General features: G+C 50.8%; 3 protein-coding genes across 3 annotated transcripts; all 3 read left to right on the top strand.

The window, feature by feature from the left end:
- Window positions 1-3,456: 3,456 nt before the first annotated feature.
- On the top strand, window positions 3,457-5,792 carry M431DRAFT_93498 (hypothetical protein; the record flags this gene model as incomplete). The annotated part of the gene is made up of 7 exons (XM_024924482.1): window positions 3,457-3,521; window positions 3,630-3,975; window positions 4,043-4,203; window positions 4,256-4,390; window positions 4,450-5,159; window positions 5,215-5,319; window positions 5,383-5,792. 7 exons carry the CDS (start codon window positions 3,457-3,459, stop codon window positions 5,790-5,792), a joined length of 1,932 nt encoding a protein of 643 aa, XP_024770815.1.
- A 10,091-nt stretch (window positions 5,793-15,883) lies between these two features.
- On the top strand, window positions 15,884-16,138 carry M431DRAFT_93396 (hypothetical protein; the record flags this gene model as incomplete). The annotated part of the gene is made up of 1 exon (XM_024924474.1): window positions 15,884-16,138. One exon carries the CDS (start codon window positions 15,884-15,886, stop codon window positions 16,136-16,138), a length of 255 nt encoding a protein of 84 aa, XP_024770814.1.
- A 289-nt stretch (window positions 16,139-16,427) lies between these two features.
- M431DRAFT_235538 (hypothetical protein) lies at window positions 16,428-17,561 on the top strand. The gene has a single exon (XM_024913674.1). The coding sequence runs from the start codon at window positions 16,708-16,710 to the stop codon at window positions 17,509-17,511; it is 804 nt and encodes a 267-aa protein (XP_024770813.1). The 5' UTR covers window positions 16,428-16,707; the 3' UTR covers window positions 17,512-17,561.
- Window positions 17,562-18,918: the final 1,357 nt, after the last annotated feature.

Genomic DNA, 18,918 nt, shown 5'->3' with positions numbered 1-18,918 from the left:
CGTCGAGATTTGTGACGGCCAAGGATTGGAGAAAGAGAAAAAAATCGGGATAGTCTAGCCTTGCCGAATGCCGAATGCCGGTCTTCCGGCGGGCATTACGAAGTATGCCAGCCATAGTATCATTGATACCGGGCACCGTGTATGTACGAGTATGTACTGATATGTGTGTGTGTGTGTGTGTTGGTGTTGGGATAAGTATCAAGGAACATATGCATTGGATGGCGCCATGGTTACATCCTCAGCTTCCTTGCTGCCCTTTGAGCGGTCCCTTTGGAGCAGGATTGCGTCGCAACTCAGAAGTTCTTTCGGCCACGACGCGCAAGTGCCGACTCCTAGGGCCGAGGAGCGAGGCTATCTCGACATTTGGCAAGATAGTCGAGGATAGACACGGAAGGCCGATCTGTATAATTAGTCATACTGTACGACTATAAGGAGAAGCTGCTGTCTGTTGTCCTGTCTCCGTCGGGACGTTTTGAGGCTATTATCTGCACGTAATGCGCACAGAGAGCACCTCCTGGTTGCTAAATTTATCGCCGGCTCTCCTGGGCCGAGTTTTCCGTCTCCCGTGCTGCATCTTGCCAATCGTCCTGCTCAATCCAAGCATCCCCCCTTGCCGCTGAGTCGTACCGTCGTCCAGTCATGTCCCTTGGTGATGTGACTCCCACGCGCATCGTGCATCTGAGACACGACTCCGGGCTCGAGCCTCAGTGCCGAATCCAGGAACTGTTAAGCAAGTTGCAGCTTCATCTCCTTTTGCCGCGGGCTTTTACCCCCAACCGGCGGAGAGCCGGGCTAGACTCGACAGGTTGACAGGGCTCACACAACTTGTCAACGTTATCCCGCGCCGGCAGACATTGACATTGACACATTGAAAGAAGAAGCTAAGCCCTGTCTGTTTCCTGTCTGTTTCGACACTGTGCTGTGTGGCGTGGCGGTTGCTGAGCTGAGCGAAGTTGAGCCGCTCTCACGGTCAAGCGTCGAATCGAATCTCTCTTTGGGACTGACTCAAGTGGGATCTGATCTGACGATGTGACCAAACATTTGCTGCCAAAGTCAGGTGACGCCATTCTTTGGGTCGGATTCGGAAGCAGAATAGTTCGAAATGGCAGACACATACTACCTCTTTCGACTTGGGCGGATTCGTCGGGAAATTCCACAGTATGGGATGTGAGTGCGTATGTGCGCGGGCTAGTCCGAGGAATATTGGAGATCCCACGCCGTTGCAAAAATAAGCTCAGCCATTGATGACACGAGCTGCATCTGCTAGTTTTTATTAATAAAGACCAGACAGACTGTTTGTATAATTGAAGTGAGCGGTGCGTGCATGTTATTCATATATCACTTGGTACAGCAGCATGGTACGGAGTAGCACTCGTATATACGAGCACGTTTCACATAATCGCAAATGCTGCATTGTCCTTGGTCAGCCAATTCAACCCGGCATGGCCGCCCACGCGGGCCCTGGCCATGGCTCCATGACAAAGACCAACCCCAAACTGACCAGACTAACCCGCCAAATGGAGACAGAGTCAGTACGGAGAAGATGGAGAAAGCTGGAGAGACGTCGCCACATGGCGTCCAAAACCACCCGCATTACCCGTTTTGTCCTTCTGTTAAACTGCTGCCTAGCTACTACCAAGAGTCTGGATCCGTCTGTTGTTCTTTCTCTACTCGTATGGCCCACTGCCGTCTTTCCAGACGTTGTACAATGTTGAACAACTTTCTCAGTCCCTCAGCCGTGTCTCAAACAGACATCATAAGGGGGATCTTCCCATAAGCCTCGCTTCTGCTGTGCAAGTCAGCAACTCAGACGGGAAACTTGGGGTTACATGTGACACCCCACAGAACGCTAGCAGGCCTTGGCTGACCACGGCCTGCTGCTTGGTGACGAGATGTGAAGCCAATTGCGAGGCCATCACCAGGCCAAGATCGTCGCATCCGATTGCCGGTTCTGTCGTTGAATCGCCAAGTGGTTGCGCGCAAGGATCCGTATCTTGTTTGTCAAATTCTAATGCTCCTTGGATGTGGGCTCATCATCCCCACCCGCCGGGCCAACAACTCAAGCTTTTTTTTCTCGTCTGACGGCCAACGGCGCCCCCAAAGCCAAGTTTTTCTTTCTAAGCTGAACAATACCCGAGTCAAAGCTCAATTTACTTGATTTTCCGTTTTCAAGACTGGATGGGACGAGGCCCACCGAGAAAGCACCCGGGCCATGTAAGGGGTACAGTAGAGACGGAAAAGTCACTCCACTGCCAGCAGGAAGAGAGAGTGAAAAAACGCTCTCCCCCGTCATATCGAGGTTGAGACCATCTCCATCTGGGGTGCACCACACATTAGCCTGTACGCACTACATGACAGATACGCTCGTAAATACCACCTTACATACATGTACATTATCACCCGTGTATGCTTAGTTCATTGAATTACCAACCTTGAAACATTGAGTCCCTGTCGTCAACACCGCTTATACCCAGCCTGTCCATGTTCCATGTTGTTAGTCATGGCTTTTCCCAGCCGTCTGTTCCAAAGCAACACAACACAACCGCTCAACGGCTTCTTTTCCGTCTTCCAGAAACCAAAACCGCTATTGAGCCCGGCCGCCAACCCGCCACAGAAAAACAAGCTCAACGCCTTCGTGCTCCGTTGCCCTGGCCATTTTTTATTCTGCTGCCTGAAACTAGCCTCATCTGTGCTCTTGGTTCGGAGCCAAGCGTCTCCCCATTCGACGCCTCGTGTGCGCCTTGCCCCTTCCTGGCCATTCTGTGACATCGAAATCCTCCGGCTGTACATGCTAGCGTCGTCGTTGGCGGAATCGGGTGACTTGAAGCAGAGTCCCAGGGCTAACGGCAGCTTGTCCAACTGCCGCCCATGATCGCTGTGATTCCGTGATGCCTCGTGTTAGAGCCCTCGTGTGCGACTCGGTCGCTCGCACATCATCATGACTCTCTTTGCTTGTACCCGTACTAAGCCTCTCTCCCTCCACAATGATCAGGTGCAGGGGGGCCGCAACCGAAGCCACTCACTCTTCTCGCTCGCCTCCTCCACCGCCCGCAGCCAACTTTGACCCCAAGCTAATCCTCCAGATTTTCCCCCAAATCAGACCAACTATAACCTGCTGAGAGGAGGATCCATGTATTCTGGGGCCCCTCAAAATTTTGCAAAATGGGGACCCCTCTCGAATGACATGGAGATGTACCTTTGCCATGGGGAGATTGGCATTGCCAATTGCTGATCCGGGCGTGTTCCCGTACGGCATTATATATATCGAGGGCCTCGCCCATCCACCGCCGATGAAACCTTCTAACGCATGCAGGGCTCAGCTTTGTTTCTTACCAGTCTCTTATTAATGGGCAGCTGGCAGTAGCTCTGACTTTCATCTTAATCTTTGTTTCCCATCTCTTGTTTCAGTCTATATGAATCATTGACTTTGCCGGCACACCACGTGGCTATAGCACAATGGCGGCAAACGACAAGATTGCCGCGGAGACGGAGGTGCCTTATCCGGAGCACAATGAGAAGATGTAAGTCAATCTGCAACTTCACTTGGCCCTTGTGCCAGACATGCATTGTGTCATGTGTCTTGTTGTTCACTGTGGTTGGGGTTGACTAACACGTTGCTTGTTCCATAGGGGCCGCGACTACTCTCCTGGAGAGACAGGCAAGCGACTAGCCGCTCTGACCGACAACCTCGAGGGTGAAATCCGTAATCCCCTCAAGGGAATTGCTCGAGACACTCTTTTCGCCAATGTAAGAGAGTTTCAGAGGACCAAAAGCCTGCCTGACGACATCCTCCCTCTTCTTGAGAAGGGTGCCCTCGTGGCACAGAACCCTGCTGGGTTTGAGAGCCTAGACCTCGAAGAGGATGAGAAGCAAGCTTTGAGAGAGGAGGTAACACATCGATGGAAGCACCCTTGGGCTCTCTATTATACCATTGGTCTCAGCTCCATTGCTGCTGCCATCCAAGGTTGGGATCAGGTTAGTCGCCAACAAGCGCTTGAGTGATGATACTTTTCTTTTATTCACCCTCTAACTCTCTTCACAGACTGGCTCAAACGGTGCCAACTTGTCTTTTCCCACTGCTCTCGGCATTCCCGACAATGCTGGCTCATCTTGTGGCCCGGATGCCAACGCTGGCGATTGCGCAAAGAACAGCTGGATCATCGGCTTCGTCAACTCATTGCCTTATATCACAATTTGCTTATTGTACGTTGACCGTGATGGCTTGTTAACGGACAGATTGTTAATGAATTTCTAGCGCTGGATGGATTTCCGACCCCCTAAACGATTGGATCGGCCGTCGAGGTACCATTTTCCTTGGCGCCATCTTCTCTCTCCTCGCTCCCTTTGGTATGGCCGTCTCCCAGACTTGGGGACAGCTTGCGGCTTGTCGGTATGTAAAAAGATGTCAACCGATTATTCTTGGCCAGTTGCTCACATCTCCATCGCTAGTATGCTCCTCGGTATTGGTATGGGTTTGAAAGAAGTCACAGTCCCCGTCTTCTCAGCTGAGAATGCACCCCCTGCTATTCGAGGTGGTCTTGTCATGTCTTGGCAAGTGTGGACGGCATTTGGTATCTTCTTGGGAACATGTGCCAACCTGGCTGTTGGTAAAGTCGGCGATATTGCCTGGCGCCTTCAGCTTGGCTCTGCATTCATTCCCGCTGTCCCCCTGGTCATTGGTACATATTTTTGCCCCGAAAGTCCTCGATGGTATATGAAGAAGGGAAAGCACGAGAAGGCCTGGAAATCGCTCCTGAGACTTCGAAACACCCCCATCCAGGCCGCCAGAGATCTCTATTACATCCAGTGCCTTTTGGATCAAGAGGTGCTTCTCGTTGAACAGGCCGGTCTCAAGGTCACCAACAACATGTTCACCCGCTTTATCGAGCTCTTCACCATTCCTCGCATCAGGCGCGCAACCTGGGCCTCTGGTATTGTCATGATTGCCCAGCAAATGTGCGGCATCAACATCATCTCTTTCTACTCGAGCACAATCTTCAAGCAGAGCGGTATTTCCGACTACACTGCATTGTGGGCAAGTTTCGGCTTTGGCTTGATCAACTTTCTGTTTGCTTGGCCTGCCGTATGGACCATTGACACCTTTGGTCGACGAGCCCTTTTGCTCTTTACCTTTCCCAACATGTTCTGGACTCTTCTTAGTATGTACCGTGTTCCATCAAGTTGCAAGAGTTTTTCAGCTAACCATCCACACAGCTGCCGGTCTCTGCTACCTCATCCAGCCTGACATTGTCAACAGCACTCCCAGAATTGCGAGTGTCGCCACCTTTGTCTACCTCTTTGCCGCTTTCTACTCACCGGGTACGCTCTTTTCAGTCAGCTAATAACTTTCCGAGATTCATATACTTACTTTTTCGATTATAGGAGAGGGTCCCGTTCCATTCATGTACTCTGCAGAAGTTTTCCCTCTGTCCCATCGTGAGATTGGCATGTCATGGGCCGTCGCCACCAACAACTTCTGGGCCTCTGTCCTTTCTCTTACATTCCCGCGAATGTTGACCGCCATGACCGCCACCGGAGCCTTTAGCTTCTACGCCGGCCTCAACCTGGTTGCTCTGGCGCTCATCTTCCTCTTTGTCCCCGAGACGAAGCAGAAGACGCTCGAGGAGCTCGACTACGTATTCAGTGTTTCGGATCGCCGCCACGCACAGTACCAGCTCACCGAGGTGCTGCCATGGTGGATCAAGAGATATGTGCTTTTCCAGAAGAATGGCCCTTGCCCTGAACTTTACCACTATGAGAATGCGGAGCTGGCGGATAGCGGAAGTGTCTAATTGCTAGGCGTTAATCGTGGCAGGGTGTAACAGAAGGGGATGTGATAGATGGATGGTTCAAGTTATGAGATACCACTTTTTTTTGTAGTTTGAAGACTCACGTGTTATGAAAGTAATGCAATGCAGTAATGGTTATTGACAGAGATGAGAGCTATGCTTGATATTCACCATGTGTCTTGTGCTTACCACTGATTCCGGCAGAAGGCTTCAAGTTGCCGTTTCTCGACAGTTGAGAATTTTTCCCAGATCGAGTGATATTCACCGCAGGCTTCCAAGAAATACACTATAGCGTGTAGTTGTTGGGTGGTGTTCATAGGTGAGGTCCTTACTTCACGATGCTCTCAGCTGGTTTGCTAGGTCACCGGGTGGTGATGGGTTGAATAGTTGCCATAGTGCCTCTGGATGGTGATTTCTTCTGACTTAGATGGTATTTGGGTGATATCAGAAGATGATGAAACGGACAACTCCTGCCAATTGTCACGGTGGTCAACAAAAAATGAAGATGAAGGAGAGAAAAAGCGTAATCCTTGATGACTATTTTGTGGTCCCCGAAATACCAGAAATTGTTATGCCAATCGATATCTGTTTAAATACTATTGTTTCAACATACTGCGAGTTGGCTATATGTGTAATTAATTATGCAAAGCCGATGGGTCTTGGCATTGGTTAAAGCAGCATAATGAAGCCATGTTCCCGGGTGTCATATTTAGGGCTCGAGTAATATGATAGATATTACGACGGCTTTCCTATATCTAGAATAAGTAATTCATTGTCTACAAAACCTTTCATATTAATCTCTTATCAGCTAGCTATCAAGGCCATTGCGAAATCTTGGCTTTGTTGGCATTGTGTTGGTTATGTTTGGTGAATATCGAGCCTGTCGGAGAAGTGAAGTTGACGGGAGCTTAGATGAAGAGGTATTTGCTTCACCTGCCCCTGCCAGTGGTGCTGTTATTAACTATAGTATAGAAAATTCGACTGGAAAGAGTTTTAACTGAGTTTCTGTGGGTTGGCCTATTTCGGATTGATGTTTATTTGCCACTCTCGCCAAATGAGACCGCGTGCGATTGACACCACACATGACTGCCTCGAGGACTACGAGAATTTAATAACTAGTAAACTGAACGATTTACCTATCTAAAGGAAGAAAATATCAACTCTGAATGGGCGTACGTGGATAATTGAGGGTCACAAATGATTCAACCCTGATATAGGGTATGCTAGCCATGCAGACGCGCCACCCGCAAAAGACGAATCAAATGGTCTTATTGAACGGAATAGTTGAATAGTAGCATTTTCAATCAGAGAAGAATACTGAGGAGAAAAATGATAAGCTGACTGTCTAATGGAGGTGTTGGTGGCATATAGACGAATTGTGTAGAAGTAATGACTCTGCTCAAACATAGAGGAAAAGCGGTTCGTATCTCAGTAAGCAAACATTTACTTTAATCAAATCGCCAGCATATCATCCATAATTTTTTTTTCTTGTAACAGGCCTGTAGCTTACGAGTATTGTTTCCAAGAATTTATCACTTAGGTATATCCTAGGCCGACTTCCCTCTTGAATACCCCCAGTAATGAACACCTTCAACCTCAAAGCTCAACAAAACCACATACAAGCAACCTTGATCAGCCAAAACAAAATCAACACAAATCTCCCATTCCATCAAACAACCAATTGCCTCAAACCTCGTCAATTCTCCTCCTCCAAAACACCTTTCACATAAACCCACCAAACAAAAACTCTTACATAAAGAACCAACTTACGCGAGACAGATGAACCAACTCCAACTCAAAACCCTCCCAACCAAAGATAAAGACCAAAAAACACACTACCCAAAAAGTCAATCAAGAAAAAGAACCCACACCAAGACAACGTGGGAAGCTAAAGCACCTCCCGTCAAACACACCCCGGTAAGACGTCAAAACTCTAAACTTGCGGCCGGGAACGCAAGGTCCCTGCATAAGCGGACGATATCTCTCTACTGTCCTTCTTTGGGTATGAGATGTGCAGGAAACTAAAAGGGTGTTTTATGATATACTACGACGATTAATATGCAGTACTAGCTTCAATCAACATTCTTCATCGTTGGGGTTGGAGTTTTGCTGTGCTTTCTCTTGGTCAGCGAGTTTGTTCCCTCTCAGGAATGTAAACCACGGCTCAGCTCATCAAAGACCCCAGATGGATAATGTATTACTACTGTTTTACGATTCAGCCAGCGTTTACTCAGCCCGGCTCACATCAACAACACACGCCCCCGGATTCCGGATTCATCAAAAAGCCACCGTGAAACCTTCTAAGCAAAAAGCTATCAATCACGGGCACGCAAAGGAAAACAAACGAGTGACAAAAACCCCACATCTATCTGCACGCTTCACAGCCCGCCAAGTTCGCTCGCTCCGGGACCCTGCAGCCAAGAAGACAGTCCATATCCCGAATGAGTCACCTCTTATCAAAAACATTGAAAACGTGGTCAATCCAACAAAAAACCCAATACCTCGGGTACGATAGACCCTGGCGCCTGGGACGAATGGCTCAAAGATCCTCCCCCAAAGGGCCCGGGTTCGCGAAGCTAGCTGAAACTCTGCGTATCTTACCGCCTGCAAGCGAAGTGCGTACCCGGGCTGAGGGAGGGCTCCAAAAGAGAAAAGCCGTTCTTAGTGGCCGCCTTATGAAAGCTGACGGGTTTCCCATGTCTCTACTGCTTACACTGCCACGATATGATGCCGCCACTTTGGGTCTCTTTATTCCTTTCTGCCGTTCCGGCTTGACTTGCAGGGCCAAACAGCCTGGCTACTTGCACTCAACAAAAAAACCGTGAAAAAAATCACATATCACGAAAAACAAACCAAAAAAGAACAGTCGTAGGATCAATTCGCATATAGCCGGGCAAGGCACAGAACAGGTCAGCTGCTTGGCGGGGACTCTCGGGCCGTTCGAAGCGTTGCACAGCAGCTCCCGGGCGAGCCGTAGGGCGTGTTGCGCATCTTCATGCAACCACCAAAGAAAGAGTTGCGAGCTTTGTTTTCTTCCCGCACGTCGATCGTCTGATGACGCTCCGTGTGAACCGACCCGAAAGGCGCTTCGGAGGAAAAACCTACACCGAAAATGTGCCGCTTCAAAAAGTTAGGGCGTATCCAAACACCCGTCAAGTTCTTGAGGAATGGTGTTTTTTTGTGTGTAGATGTATGCTTCAAACGGGAAGCGGATTCCCACTTGCTGCTGAGCCTCCGCTGGTTGTGCGGCTGGTTGCGCGGCTGGCCAAGCCCTAGTTGGAATTCAATTGCTTAGCTGTAGAGGTTAATGTCAAATCAACTTCAAATCAAATACTGTAAACCAACCGCCATCATTATTATTAGTACGATAGTCAGCTCCACGATACCCTCGCCCAAGTAAGCCCATATCGCATATCTGAATAAACGGGCGTGGGAGTGTGTGCCGTGCCGTCGGACCAAGACGCCCGTCCCAGCAGAGCGTGGTTCCCGACCTTTTTTTCTTTCTTTTTACTCTGACCAACGGAAATAAGCATTTGGGGCTAGAAGGTTGGCGAAAGTTTCTTTCCGGCCTTCTAGGGTTAGGAAGCACCGGCACAAGCCAATGGCGGCGGCTTTTGGACTATTGGCACGTAACGAATTCGAGAGCTACGACGTTTCGGATCCTCAACAGAGCGCGGGAAAGCGGTATCACATCGCCTGACAACTCCAGCCCGTCTGGCCTAGAACTGCCACGACCGTTGAGACTACGGGCTGGAGAGACCGGGGGGGGAGGGTGGTTCAACGGTCGTCGCGAGTCGGCAGTGCATCGAGTCTCGAATCGTCGAGTCTTCCTCGTGATGGCTTTGATTGCAGTCCCTTGATGCAGGCTTGATAGCGCGGGATGGCTCTCAATAGTCGACGGCCAAGGGAGTAAGCGTGTTTAGGGGTGGCTTTTTTTGGGTGCTGCCCTGTCGGTCTCGACCCTACGCGCAGAAACGACGTGCGTGGGCTGCAGCCGGTCGCAGCAGCATCAGCACGGACATCGATTGGCGGCGGCCGGGCTGAAAGGCAATTCAAAATTGGTGGCCTGTGAAATACGACGGGCTGGCTGTATGCGAAAGTGGAATATTGCATCCGCGTTTCATGGCAAATGATTGCGAGGGGCGGTATGGTGCAAGTGAGAGAAAGGCCTGGGCAAGTCTAGACCTGGAGCCTCGTCTCCGCGGCTTGGCCGGGCCCTCCAGTGACTATTAGCAGCCAGCCAACAAGAGCAGAGAGTCGGGGCCTAGCCCTCAAATCGCCGGCCGATGGTACGAAGTAACATTGATCGTGGGGATGGCATGCACAGGCACAAGCGGTGGCGATGGCTTGGTAGCTGACAGCGGCCGACAGAAACTCTGGTGGTTTGGTTTGGTTTGCTACCCACGCGAGCTTCGATATCGGAGGCCAGCCGAAGCCGACCGGAAAGACGGCTTCGACTGTGGGTTTGAGGTTTGACAGACCCCCCCATCGGAGTCAGCAACATTGTGCTCTGGAGGGGAATTGTTCCGGCAATATGCAGCTAAAGGTGCACAATGGGATGACGACTCGCCGTGTTTTTTCAATCTGATCACAAGGTCAAGCATCGAGTCGCATCGACGGTCCAACATGTCTGCATCTGCAGGGCCATTGGATTGAAAGGTTCTGGCCCAAAGAGATTGCAGGGCCCAAAGGTTGCATTTTGCACGCACAATTTAGCACCCACGATGTCCGTCGATGTCCGTCGATGTGCCGCCTACCAGCCAGATTCCAACGTACTGTACGGCGCTTGCGATCGGTGCGATTGAAAGTGGCGAGGCGTGAAAGCTAGAGAGGGGCGGCTTGTTTTGCGTGGGCAAGCATTGCGACCTGGTGATAGGCTGAAAGCCTATTTGCACATCGAGAGTATGGTAGGTGATCGGTAGGTGATCGAGAAAGGCAGCTGGCTCTGATCGACAGCTGCTGAATCCTCCACCTCGACATCTAGACGGGACGACTAATGGCGAGAGGCGAGACAGCTGTCGTCCTGCTAATTAGCTTTCGACCTGCAGCTCTACTACGGAGTATCATCCGAGACAATCGCGGGATCGAAGCACAGACAAGCCAGAAAGATTAGCTTGCAGCACCAAGGCTACACATTACACGCAAACGCTTGCCTGACATGTCCCCATGAGGCATTAAGAGAGGAGCTTGCACAACAGCAACGCATCTCTTACGTCTTCTCAAGCGTTGTTTGACGTTCTTGTAGAATCATCAAAGACTGGGTCCTGTTCTGTCTGGAAACACAAGCACGAGAAGTCGAAACAAGCCCCACAAGCTACCTTTCTCCCGGTAACTGGAAATCGACGATCAGTGCGGAGATGCTCAAGGGAGAGCGACGGCACTGTGCAGCTGATTTTTGGTGGAACGGGCCACGGTGTATCAGTATCAGGGACCAACAAGTCCCATAAGGCAGTTAGATTGAGCTTTTGATTCGACTTGGCGGTGACACTTTCGTTTGTGGTGCGCTGCCAGACGTGACAAGGCAGCAGCCATTTCTGATTACGACGGGTGAGACATGAGCTAGAGGAGAATGAGAATGACTGCAGCCGAGGTGAGGGCAGTGTCATGAGCATGAGCATGACTTGGCGGATTGGTCACGGCACGCATAGTGGCTTGAGACTGAGCTGCAAAGGATGACCGAGAGGCTGCCTTGGATAAATGAAAACTGACGAGTCAAACGGTCGCATCAGCCAGGCCGACCAGCCACGTCGTACGACGGCCTGCCAGGAAACGGAAGGTTGTGTCCAGGGTGAAACCGTTTGTTAGATGAAAACTGGACTGGGCGAAGGGGGTTGTTGAAAGGGGGGAGCGGAGAAGCTGTGGCCGAAGCCTCCATGGACGGAACAAAGAAGTTCGATTCAACGTAACAAACCGAGATAAGGAGACAAGACCCGCCCTAATCAATCAATTTCTTGGAACGGCGCTCTCACTCAGTGTGACGGCCTCTCATCCTGCTGCGAGCAAGGGCAAGAAAACAGGCTTTGGGCTGGAAACTGGGAACCTCTGCCAAGGGGCTGGGGATCGGAGATTTGCAGGGCAATCAAGGAGCGGCCGATGGCGCTAACCGCGAGAGGAGAGCGAGCAAGAAGAACGATGCTGACTGATGAGTTCTCGCGAGAGACAAGTTTCTCCCTTTTTCACTGGCTGGCTAAAAAGACGAGAGGAGGAGGAGGCCCGTCAAAGGAACCATGGCTCGCTGATGATGGGTCCCCCCGTGTCTGCAGGTACTGTGGCAGAAACGCACCCAGGACGCAATCATGGTGACGTGGAGGCGACGCTTCCTGCATCGTCGACGGGCAAGCGGATTGGGCGATTGGGCCATAATGGTTCATTCCTTGCATCGGCTCATGCTCACCGTTTCGTTCGTTTCCCTGCTTTGCCTTGTTTGCCTGATGCTGATCCAGGGGAGTTTCCGAAGATGTAACCAGTAGCCGGTGTCTTGTCTCGGACGCTCTCCATGGTGCTAATGCCTACAAGTCAATATAATCAATAAAAGTACTGTGCAGCACAGTCGGTCATATGTGCGTAAGCCTGCACCAGAATGCAAGCATGGGATGGGATTGCAGCCAGTCAGCGCGGCTTCGATGATTCAGACGCCTTGCGGGGATGTGTTTGGTTGGAGATGAGTCATCTGTCTTGCTGCTGTCTTTCTCCGTATCAGGCACTGCATCAAATTCTGTTTGTCTCAGTGCAGCTGAGACACGCTGTAACCTGTTGTCGCACAGCGAGTTGGCATGCACTAAAAATCCACCTGGGCAGGAAATACAGTTCAATGCTTCTGACCCCCAAGCATCCATGCATCAATCCGAGCTTTTTCGTATGACTCCAGCCCCCGTAGGCCGATATTATTCACAAGAAGCAGAATGGATCAATGGATGACAGTTCCAAGCCTAGCGCCATCGCGGAAATCTGAAACACGCGGGCTTTGAGTTCCAATTTTCCCATTTGCCCAGATTTCGAGGAATTGCTCGAAACAGCGCACCTCTTTCAGCTGGGAACCACAAAACGGAGCCCGAAGCCACCGATTCGCTGCCTCATCTTGATGAGGATATCCATTCCATCAGGCCCTTTCATTTATCTCTGACCTTCTGGAACTTTTTTCTTGCTCCCTCCCCCTTTGCCGTTGGGCGTATTTTTTGTTTCCATATGCACAAAATCTCTTCTCGCGTGGGTTTTCCGATAGCCGATGTGGGATGTGGATTTGCGGATGAGGAATACTCGTACATCTCTGCCCAATGTTTGCAAGGGTCTGTCAACAAAGTTGGGAGTGGCAACACCGTGATGGATGATTGGCGATGGAATCTGCTGAGAAGACAAACTCCGGCCCATCGGACGGCTGTTCGACCCGAGATGCTGAGAACTGCTGCGCGTCAGCCTCCCTGTGGACGGGTCCAAGTCCTGGCCAGCTAAATTCCATGGACAAAATCCACCGTCCTAGCACCTCTCTGGATCATGCTATGTCTCTGGTGGCTTATTCTCTGGCGGAGCCTGCCAGTCTCCGTTGGCCGAGGCCCTTTTTCTCTGAGTCTTCGTGTATTGTGTAGAGTAAAAAACGCGTGGCTTTGGGCATTAATCTTCTCCATTACAGTTTTGACTACGCGGCACTATCCCACTATGGTGGCGTTTCGCGGCGCATTAACATTCAAAACGGCAAATGGGATGGATTGATTCTTGTTTGCCCGTGGAGTTGGGCAGCTTCAGCTTCAGCACGGAGCACGTTGGATGAATCACATCCATTCACCGTATTTTGGTTTCTGTTTTTCATGCCTTTAGGCTTTGCTCTAGGATGTCCCTGGCTTGCTTTTACGTTGTAGCCACAGGGATGGCGAGCTTCACCGGCATGTCATCTTCGCATGTTGGAGCGTTTCAATTTGAGTCTGTTTCCGCATCGTGAATGAAATGCACGACTAGTCCGTCTAATTAGAGCGAGAGCGTCGCAAGCACGGAGCGGTTCTGCATGACACTTGGCATTCCTAGTTGGTCTGGCCACCGTCACATCTCGCATGCTGCGTGTTTTGTTTTCCGTGTTCTTATTTTGGCATCAACAGTCAACAGACATGAATGAGCCTGTAGTATTCGTAGCCGTCCACGCACACACAAGCACACCTGACTGGAGTGTACAGCCTCCAGGACGACGCAGCTTATTGCAGCCCAGACAGACAGGTCTCGGACCGGGCGGCTTAAAGGCTGGAGGCGTTTGCGAGACAGAAGCTTAACCGAGGACAAAGCTTCCCTAAACAGCCAGAATACCAAGACTCACACTAGACACACAACTTTGATGCATCTTTGCCAGTACAGTAAGCTCGTCGGAGCTTTGACCGGCCCTCGGAGTTGCACGCCTTGGCCTTGCTCCTCCAGAATCCTGCCGCCTTTGTCTGGCCAACGACGGCACACTCGGCTGACAGCTTTCTTAGCTTTTGGGCTTAGCGAGTGAGGCGAAGAACGGTGCCAGCAGAGCTGTGGTCAAGGTTCAGTTCCTTTGGCCCTCCAGGTTGCCGTTTTGTGTCCCCTGTTAGGTCCACCAACAGCGAAAAAGACGATACGATGACAGTCGCGCATATCCACAACATTGAAAAAAAACGTGCACTTTGGGCATCCAGATATCGGATGGTTCCCTGGTCCTTTACTCATACGTGTAAATTACCCGGGCAAAGGACGAGAAGAAAAAAAAAAAAAAACTTCATAGTGGACCAGCGCTTGAAATGCTAGACAGGCCGGGTTCCAGCGCCCACGCACGCCCCTCTCAGAAAAGTGGCTTTGGAGCTTTTTAGCAGCGCCCTGAAGACTGGCGTCGCAAGCCAAGCAGAACAGAATACAGTAAGGAACTCGTATCCTGCATATGCATTATGTGTGTTCTATTCCTATAACCGCAAATGCACACCCCTGCCCTTGTTTGCTGGCTGTGCTGCAGTTGCATACGCACGCCCTCCCTGGCCTGGCCTGCTAAGCCCTCTCTAGCTTGCATGGTTCAAGTGCATATATCCCGTATTCCAGAGGCTGAACCGCGCACCCCCTTATCTTCATACCGTACCGTCCCAGCGCTCTCGTAACGGAAGTTGTTGCGTTGCCCTGCTTGGTTGGGACGGCGATCGGGCGAGAGCAGAGGAAGAAAAAAAAAAAAGGTTGGATGCCTGCTGGTAGGACATCAAATGATTACGGGCACACAACACAACACAACACAACACAACACAACAACCCAACCGCCCATGTCATTTGAATCGCACAGCACAAGCACATCGGACGATATCGAGACCGCAGCAGCCGCCTATGCAGCCATGGCTCGCAACAGAAAGTCACATTGACACTCATTTACGACTACATGCGACAAAGAGGCAAAAGGGTGAGTTGGCCCAAGAAACTGAAACGGCGCTGGACACATGCCGAATCCACACGCCCGCAGAACCCGCACCGGCCGCCTGTGACTTGCGCCGCTCCGTGCCCGAGATCCCTTGTCACTCGCAACTCCGACCATATCGTCGATCGTACCCTCCCTGTCGTGGATCCTCCTTGTTGCCTTGCTGGAGACCCTTTCTTTTTGCTTTTGCACCCAAGTACCTTTTTTTGCTTTCCACACGCCCCCTCGTCCCCATCTTGGCCCTACAGTCGTCAACCACACCCTCTAAGGATACTAAACCCACCTCCTTTCTACTTCTTAAAACAAGGCCCATCCCTCCGCTCTAGACGACTAGAACCGCTTGCATCCAAACTCTCTCCGACTACTCATACTCATTTCTCATTCTTTATTTTTCATTCTGGAATAAAGCAACCGAGAAACAACACACAGCATACAATACAACCACAAGACAGTCATTGCCTGTCCCGTCCGTGCATACACAGTAGCCCGCTGGTTCACTCCATCAGCTTACCCTTTGCACCCAGTCACGTCACCCTGCAAAGCCGCGATTCAAGCCCACCCCGCCGATTCGGAAACACCAGGCGAACGCAAAAAGCAGATAAAACCCACGGCTTGCACTGCTTTTTCACAGTCGACGCTTTCAGCTTTGTCTGAAATATCTCTAGAACTGAAAACAACCAAACATCACCCACGCCAAAAGATGCCCGCTGCCGCATTGATCGCCAGCCACAACTTTTCCTCCGCCTCATCTTCCGACTCCGACGTCCCTTCGTCTTCATCCAGGATGGACTCCAACCCTCGGCCCATTGCCTCAGTCCTCGTGCTGCGCTGCATGCGGTGCGCTCGATCCGCCGAGACGACGACGACGGACGACGCGAGCACAGCCGGCATGGTGCGCATCTCACACAACCTCTACTACTGCGAGCGTTGCGCCAAGCTCGTGGGATACAAGTAAAGCAATATCCCCAGCACCGTCTTTCTGACACCCACAACGCAGCCTTATACAACTGCGCTGTTGTACTTTATCATCTTCAATTTTTCGGAAAAAGCGAGCATTACGGCATATTATAGACGACACCTCCTCAAATGGACCATAGACACGACACGAGACTCTTTTGCATCTCCTCGACGCAGTGTCGACACCATCCCAACCCGCATGGAAACAATCCGTCATCAGCAGCACCCGTCGCTCCACCCATCTACACACGCTCTACTTGACAGGTCGAAACATCCCATCACCTGTCAAAAAATACAAAAAAGTCGAGCTCTCACTTGCATCTCCTTGCACGCTTAGGTCAGATGTCCGCAGGCACTTTAACCTGGCATCTGGCTCTCCTGGATCGACGACCAAAGCGGGCGCTGGCTGTTGAGAGTTGCTATCTTTATCCCCATCCCCCATGTCTTCCCGCGGGCAACCCCAGAAAATGATGGGATTCGTCACCCAGCGTGTCGGCTCAACGGTCAGCACTCTATGCGGCATAGCTTGGTTCGCGATTCCCGGGAACCGCAGCAGCCGTCGGCCACATGGATGGTGTGAGATCTGCAATGAGCTCCCGTCTTATCTTGTCTGTCTGTAATGCTATGTCCGAGCTCCAGCCGTTGCTTTCGAGCACAAGACGGCGAACCTCCACCGACTTCACCGAGCTGTTGCCGGACAGACATGGCCTTGCACCTCGCTTCTCTGCTTTGAGCCATGTGCATCTCCATCCACAGCTCGAGACGAGCACTGCTGCGCACATGCGGTGCTACCCGAGCAAGTCCCTGGGTGCAGTGCAGGCCATGCACAAGGCGCAGGGCCCTTTTGGCCTGGCCTTGCCCTCTCGCTTGCACCTCCATGTCCTTACTGCACGCAGCGCGCTCGCGACCTCGCCCGCAGGCAGGGCCTCCAATTGGAGGCTGCGGCATTTCGGCATATCTCGTCGGTGCGACGATGATTCGACAGCGCCTCGTCATTTTGTGACAGGTCGTTTCAGTCGACCCTTTCTGGGGAACTGGGAACCACGACTCTCTCTTTTTGCGTCTCCACCTTTGCGAACAAGCCTTATGAATGACGACCACGGCGATGAATTTTACATGCTTATTGATTTATTACTTTTATTACCCTTTCACTTCTTGGCCGCCTTTTCGCAATCTCCTACCAGATACTCAACATCGCTTCACCCATGCATGCACTGCCGACTTTGTTTTTTTTTTTTTTTTTTTTTTCATTGGGGCCGCAAGAACAAGACGGATACCGCTAGGCGGCGCCGAACCGCAGGCGACGAATGGCTTGGCCCAGAAGCGCTGTGTGCGACCAGTTCATCTGCGCGACAGGGGTCTCTGCCTTAGCCTTGGCTTCTCAAAGAAAAAAAAAAAAAAACATTGGCATGCCGAGCAGCGAGCGACACAAGAGGAAGAAGTGGGTTCCTCGATGGGGGCCGTTGAGAGACTAGCTAGCCTTGGTTTTATCGCCCTTTGGTTTTTCCTTGGCACGGCATCGTGGCCTCGACTTTTTCTTGCTTCTCCCTTGGCTTCCTTTGGGGGCTTCTGGCACAGCCACTGACGTCTTTATTACTATCGTCTCATTTTCTCTCTTCCTGCATTGGCGCTGAGCGTCGGGAGGTGCATATACGACGGGACGGGATAACGGATTATTTTCCTTCTTCACTTCTACTTGCGCGAGCGCAAGGTGTTGCATTACCTAATATCACTTTTTTTTCTTCTCATTTTTTCTTATGTTGGATTGCGAAATAGACGATGCGGGATCTTTTTTTTTTTCTTTGGCTAGTATAGTGATACCACCTGGGCCAACGATGCCCGTGCTTTTATAGTTTATTAGAATGCAAGATTTTTTACATGACTACAAACAAACATTTTCTCTATCGCTTCATCGCTTCTTTTTTTTTTCTTTCCGAACTTTCATACAAGCTGTGAAATATGCAGTGCATGATGTGCACAAGGTTTCGTTCGCGTGGGTCTGGATTTGCGTAGCCGCGGCTTTACTACTGTACGAGTACCTACTCTAGTGTCTAGCATGGGAGAGACAAAAGAAAATCTGGACCCTGTTGTCTTTGATAGGTCTTGGCAATTTTGGCTCTGTCATTTTTCTTGTCTTTTCTTTTTATTAATTTTGTTATTGAAGGTGTGTACGGAGTTGAATCCAGTAGTTTTGACTGGTTTGTTTACCGGGATTAGACTCGTCTGAATGAGTGTACGTGCAGCAAGCGTGCAATGCATGCGAGGAGAGGGGCCTGGAATGTTCCCGTCTCTTTTTTTGCTAGGACTGGGATTGGGACATGTTAGGCGAGCGGCAGAGAGAGAGTTTTGATTCTGCGGTGTGACTTGATGTGAGGCCTACATGTACTCGTATGTACATATGCGCGTAGGACTTTTCTTTCTGATTCTTCTTGGCATTTTTTTTCGGCTTGGTTTTTATTCGTAGGATGTAGGGTTTTCGTTCGACTTTTGTATGCAGATGCAGATGCGAGGCGATGCGATGCGAGACTACGTGGATGGATGGGCTACAACACTTTGTGCTTTTGGATGAAGAGCGTCTTTGGGGGTGTGTGGAGTATTAACATGCATGAAAAGTATAATGTAGGGCAATTCCAAGCGATTAGACGAAATTAGGAGCCATCGTGAAGCATGCGTGTGTGTGTGTGTCTGTTGAAAGAGACTGGAGAGAGAGGTGGGCGGGCGTTGTGGTGAGACGAGGCTGGCCGTGAAGTATCAACAATGGTACCCTACCGAGCGCGG

The sequence above is a fragment of the Trichoderma harzianum genome (assembly GCF_003025095.1).
Source record: "Trichoderma harzianum CBS 226.95 unplaced genomic scaffold M431scaffold_12, whole genome shotgun sequence".
NCBI lineage: Eukaryota > Fungi > Ascomycota > Sordariomycetes > Hypocreales > Hypocreaceae > Trichoderma > Trichoderma harzianum.
Note: the sequence above shows the minus strand (reverse complement) of the source record. Positions and strands in the feature narration are given on the sequence as shown.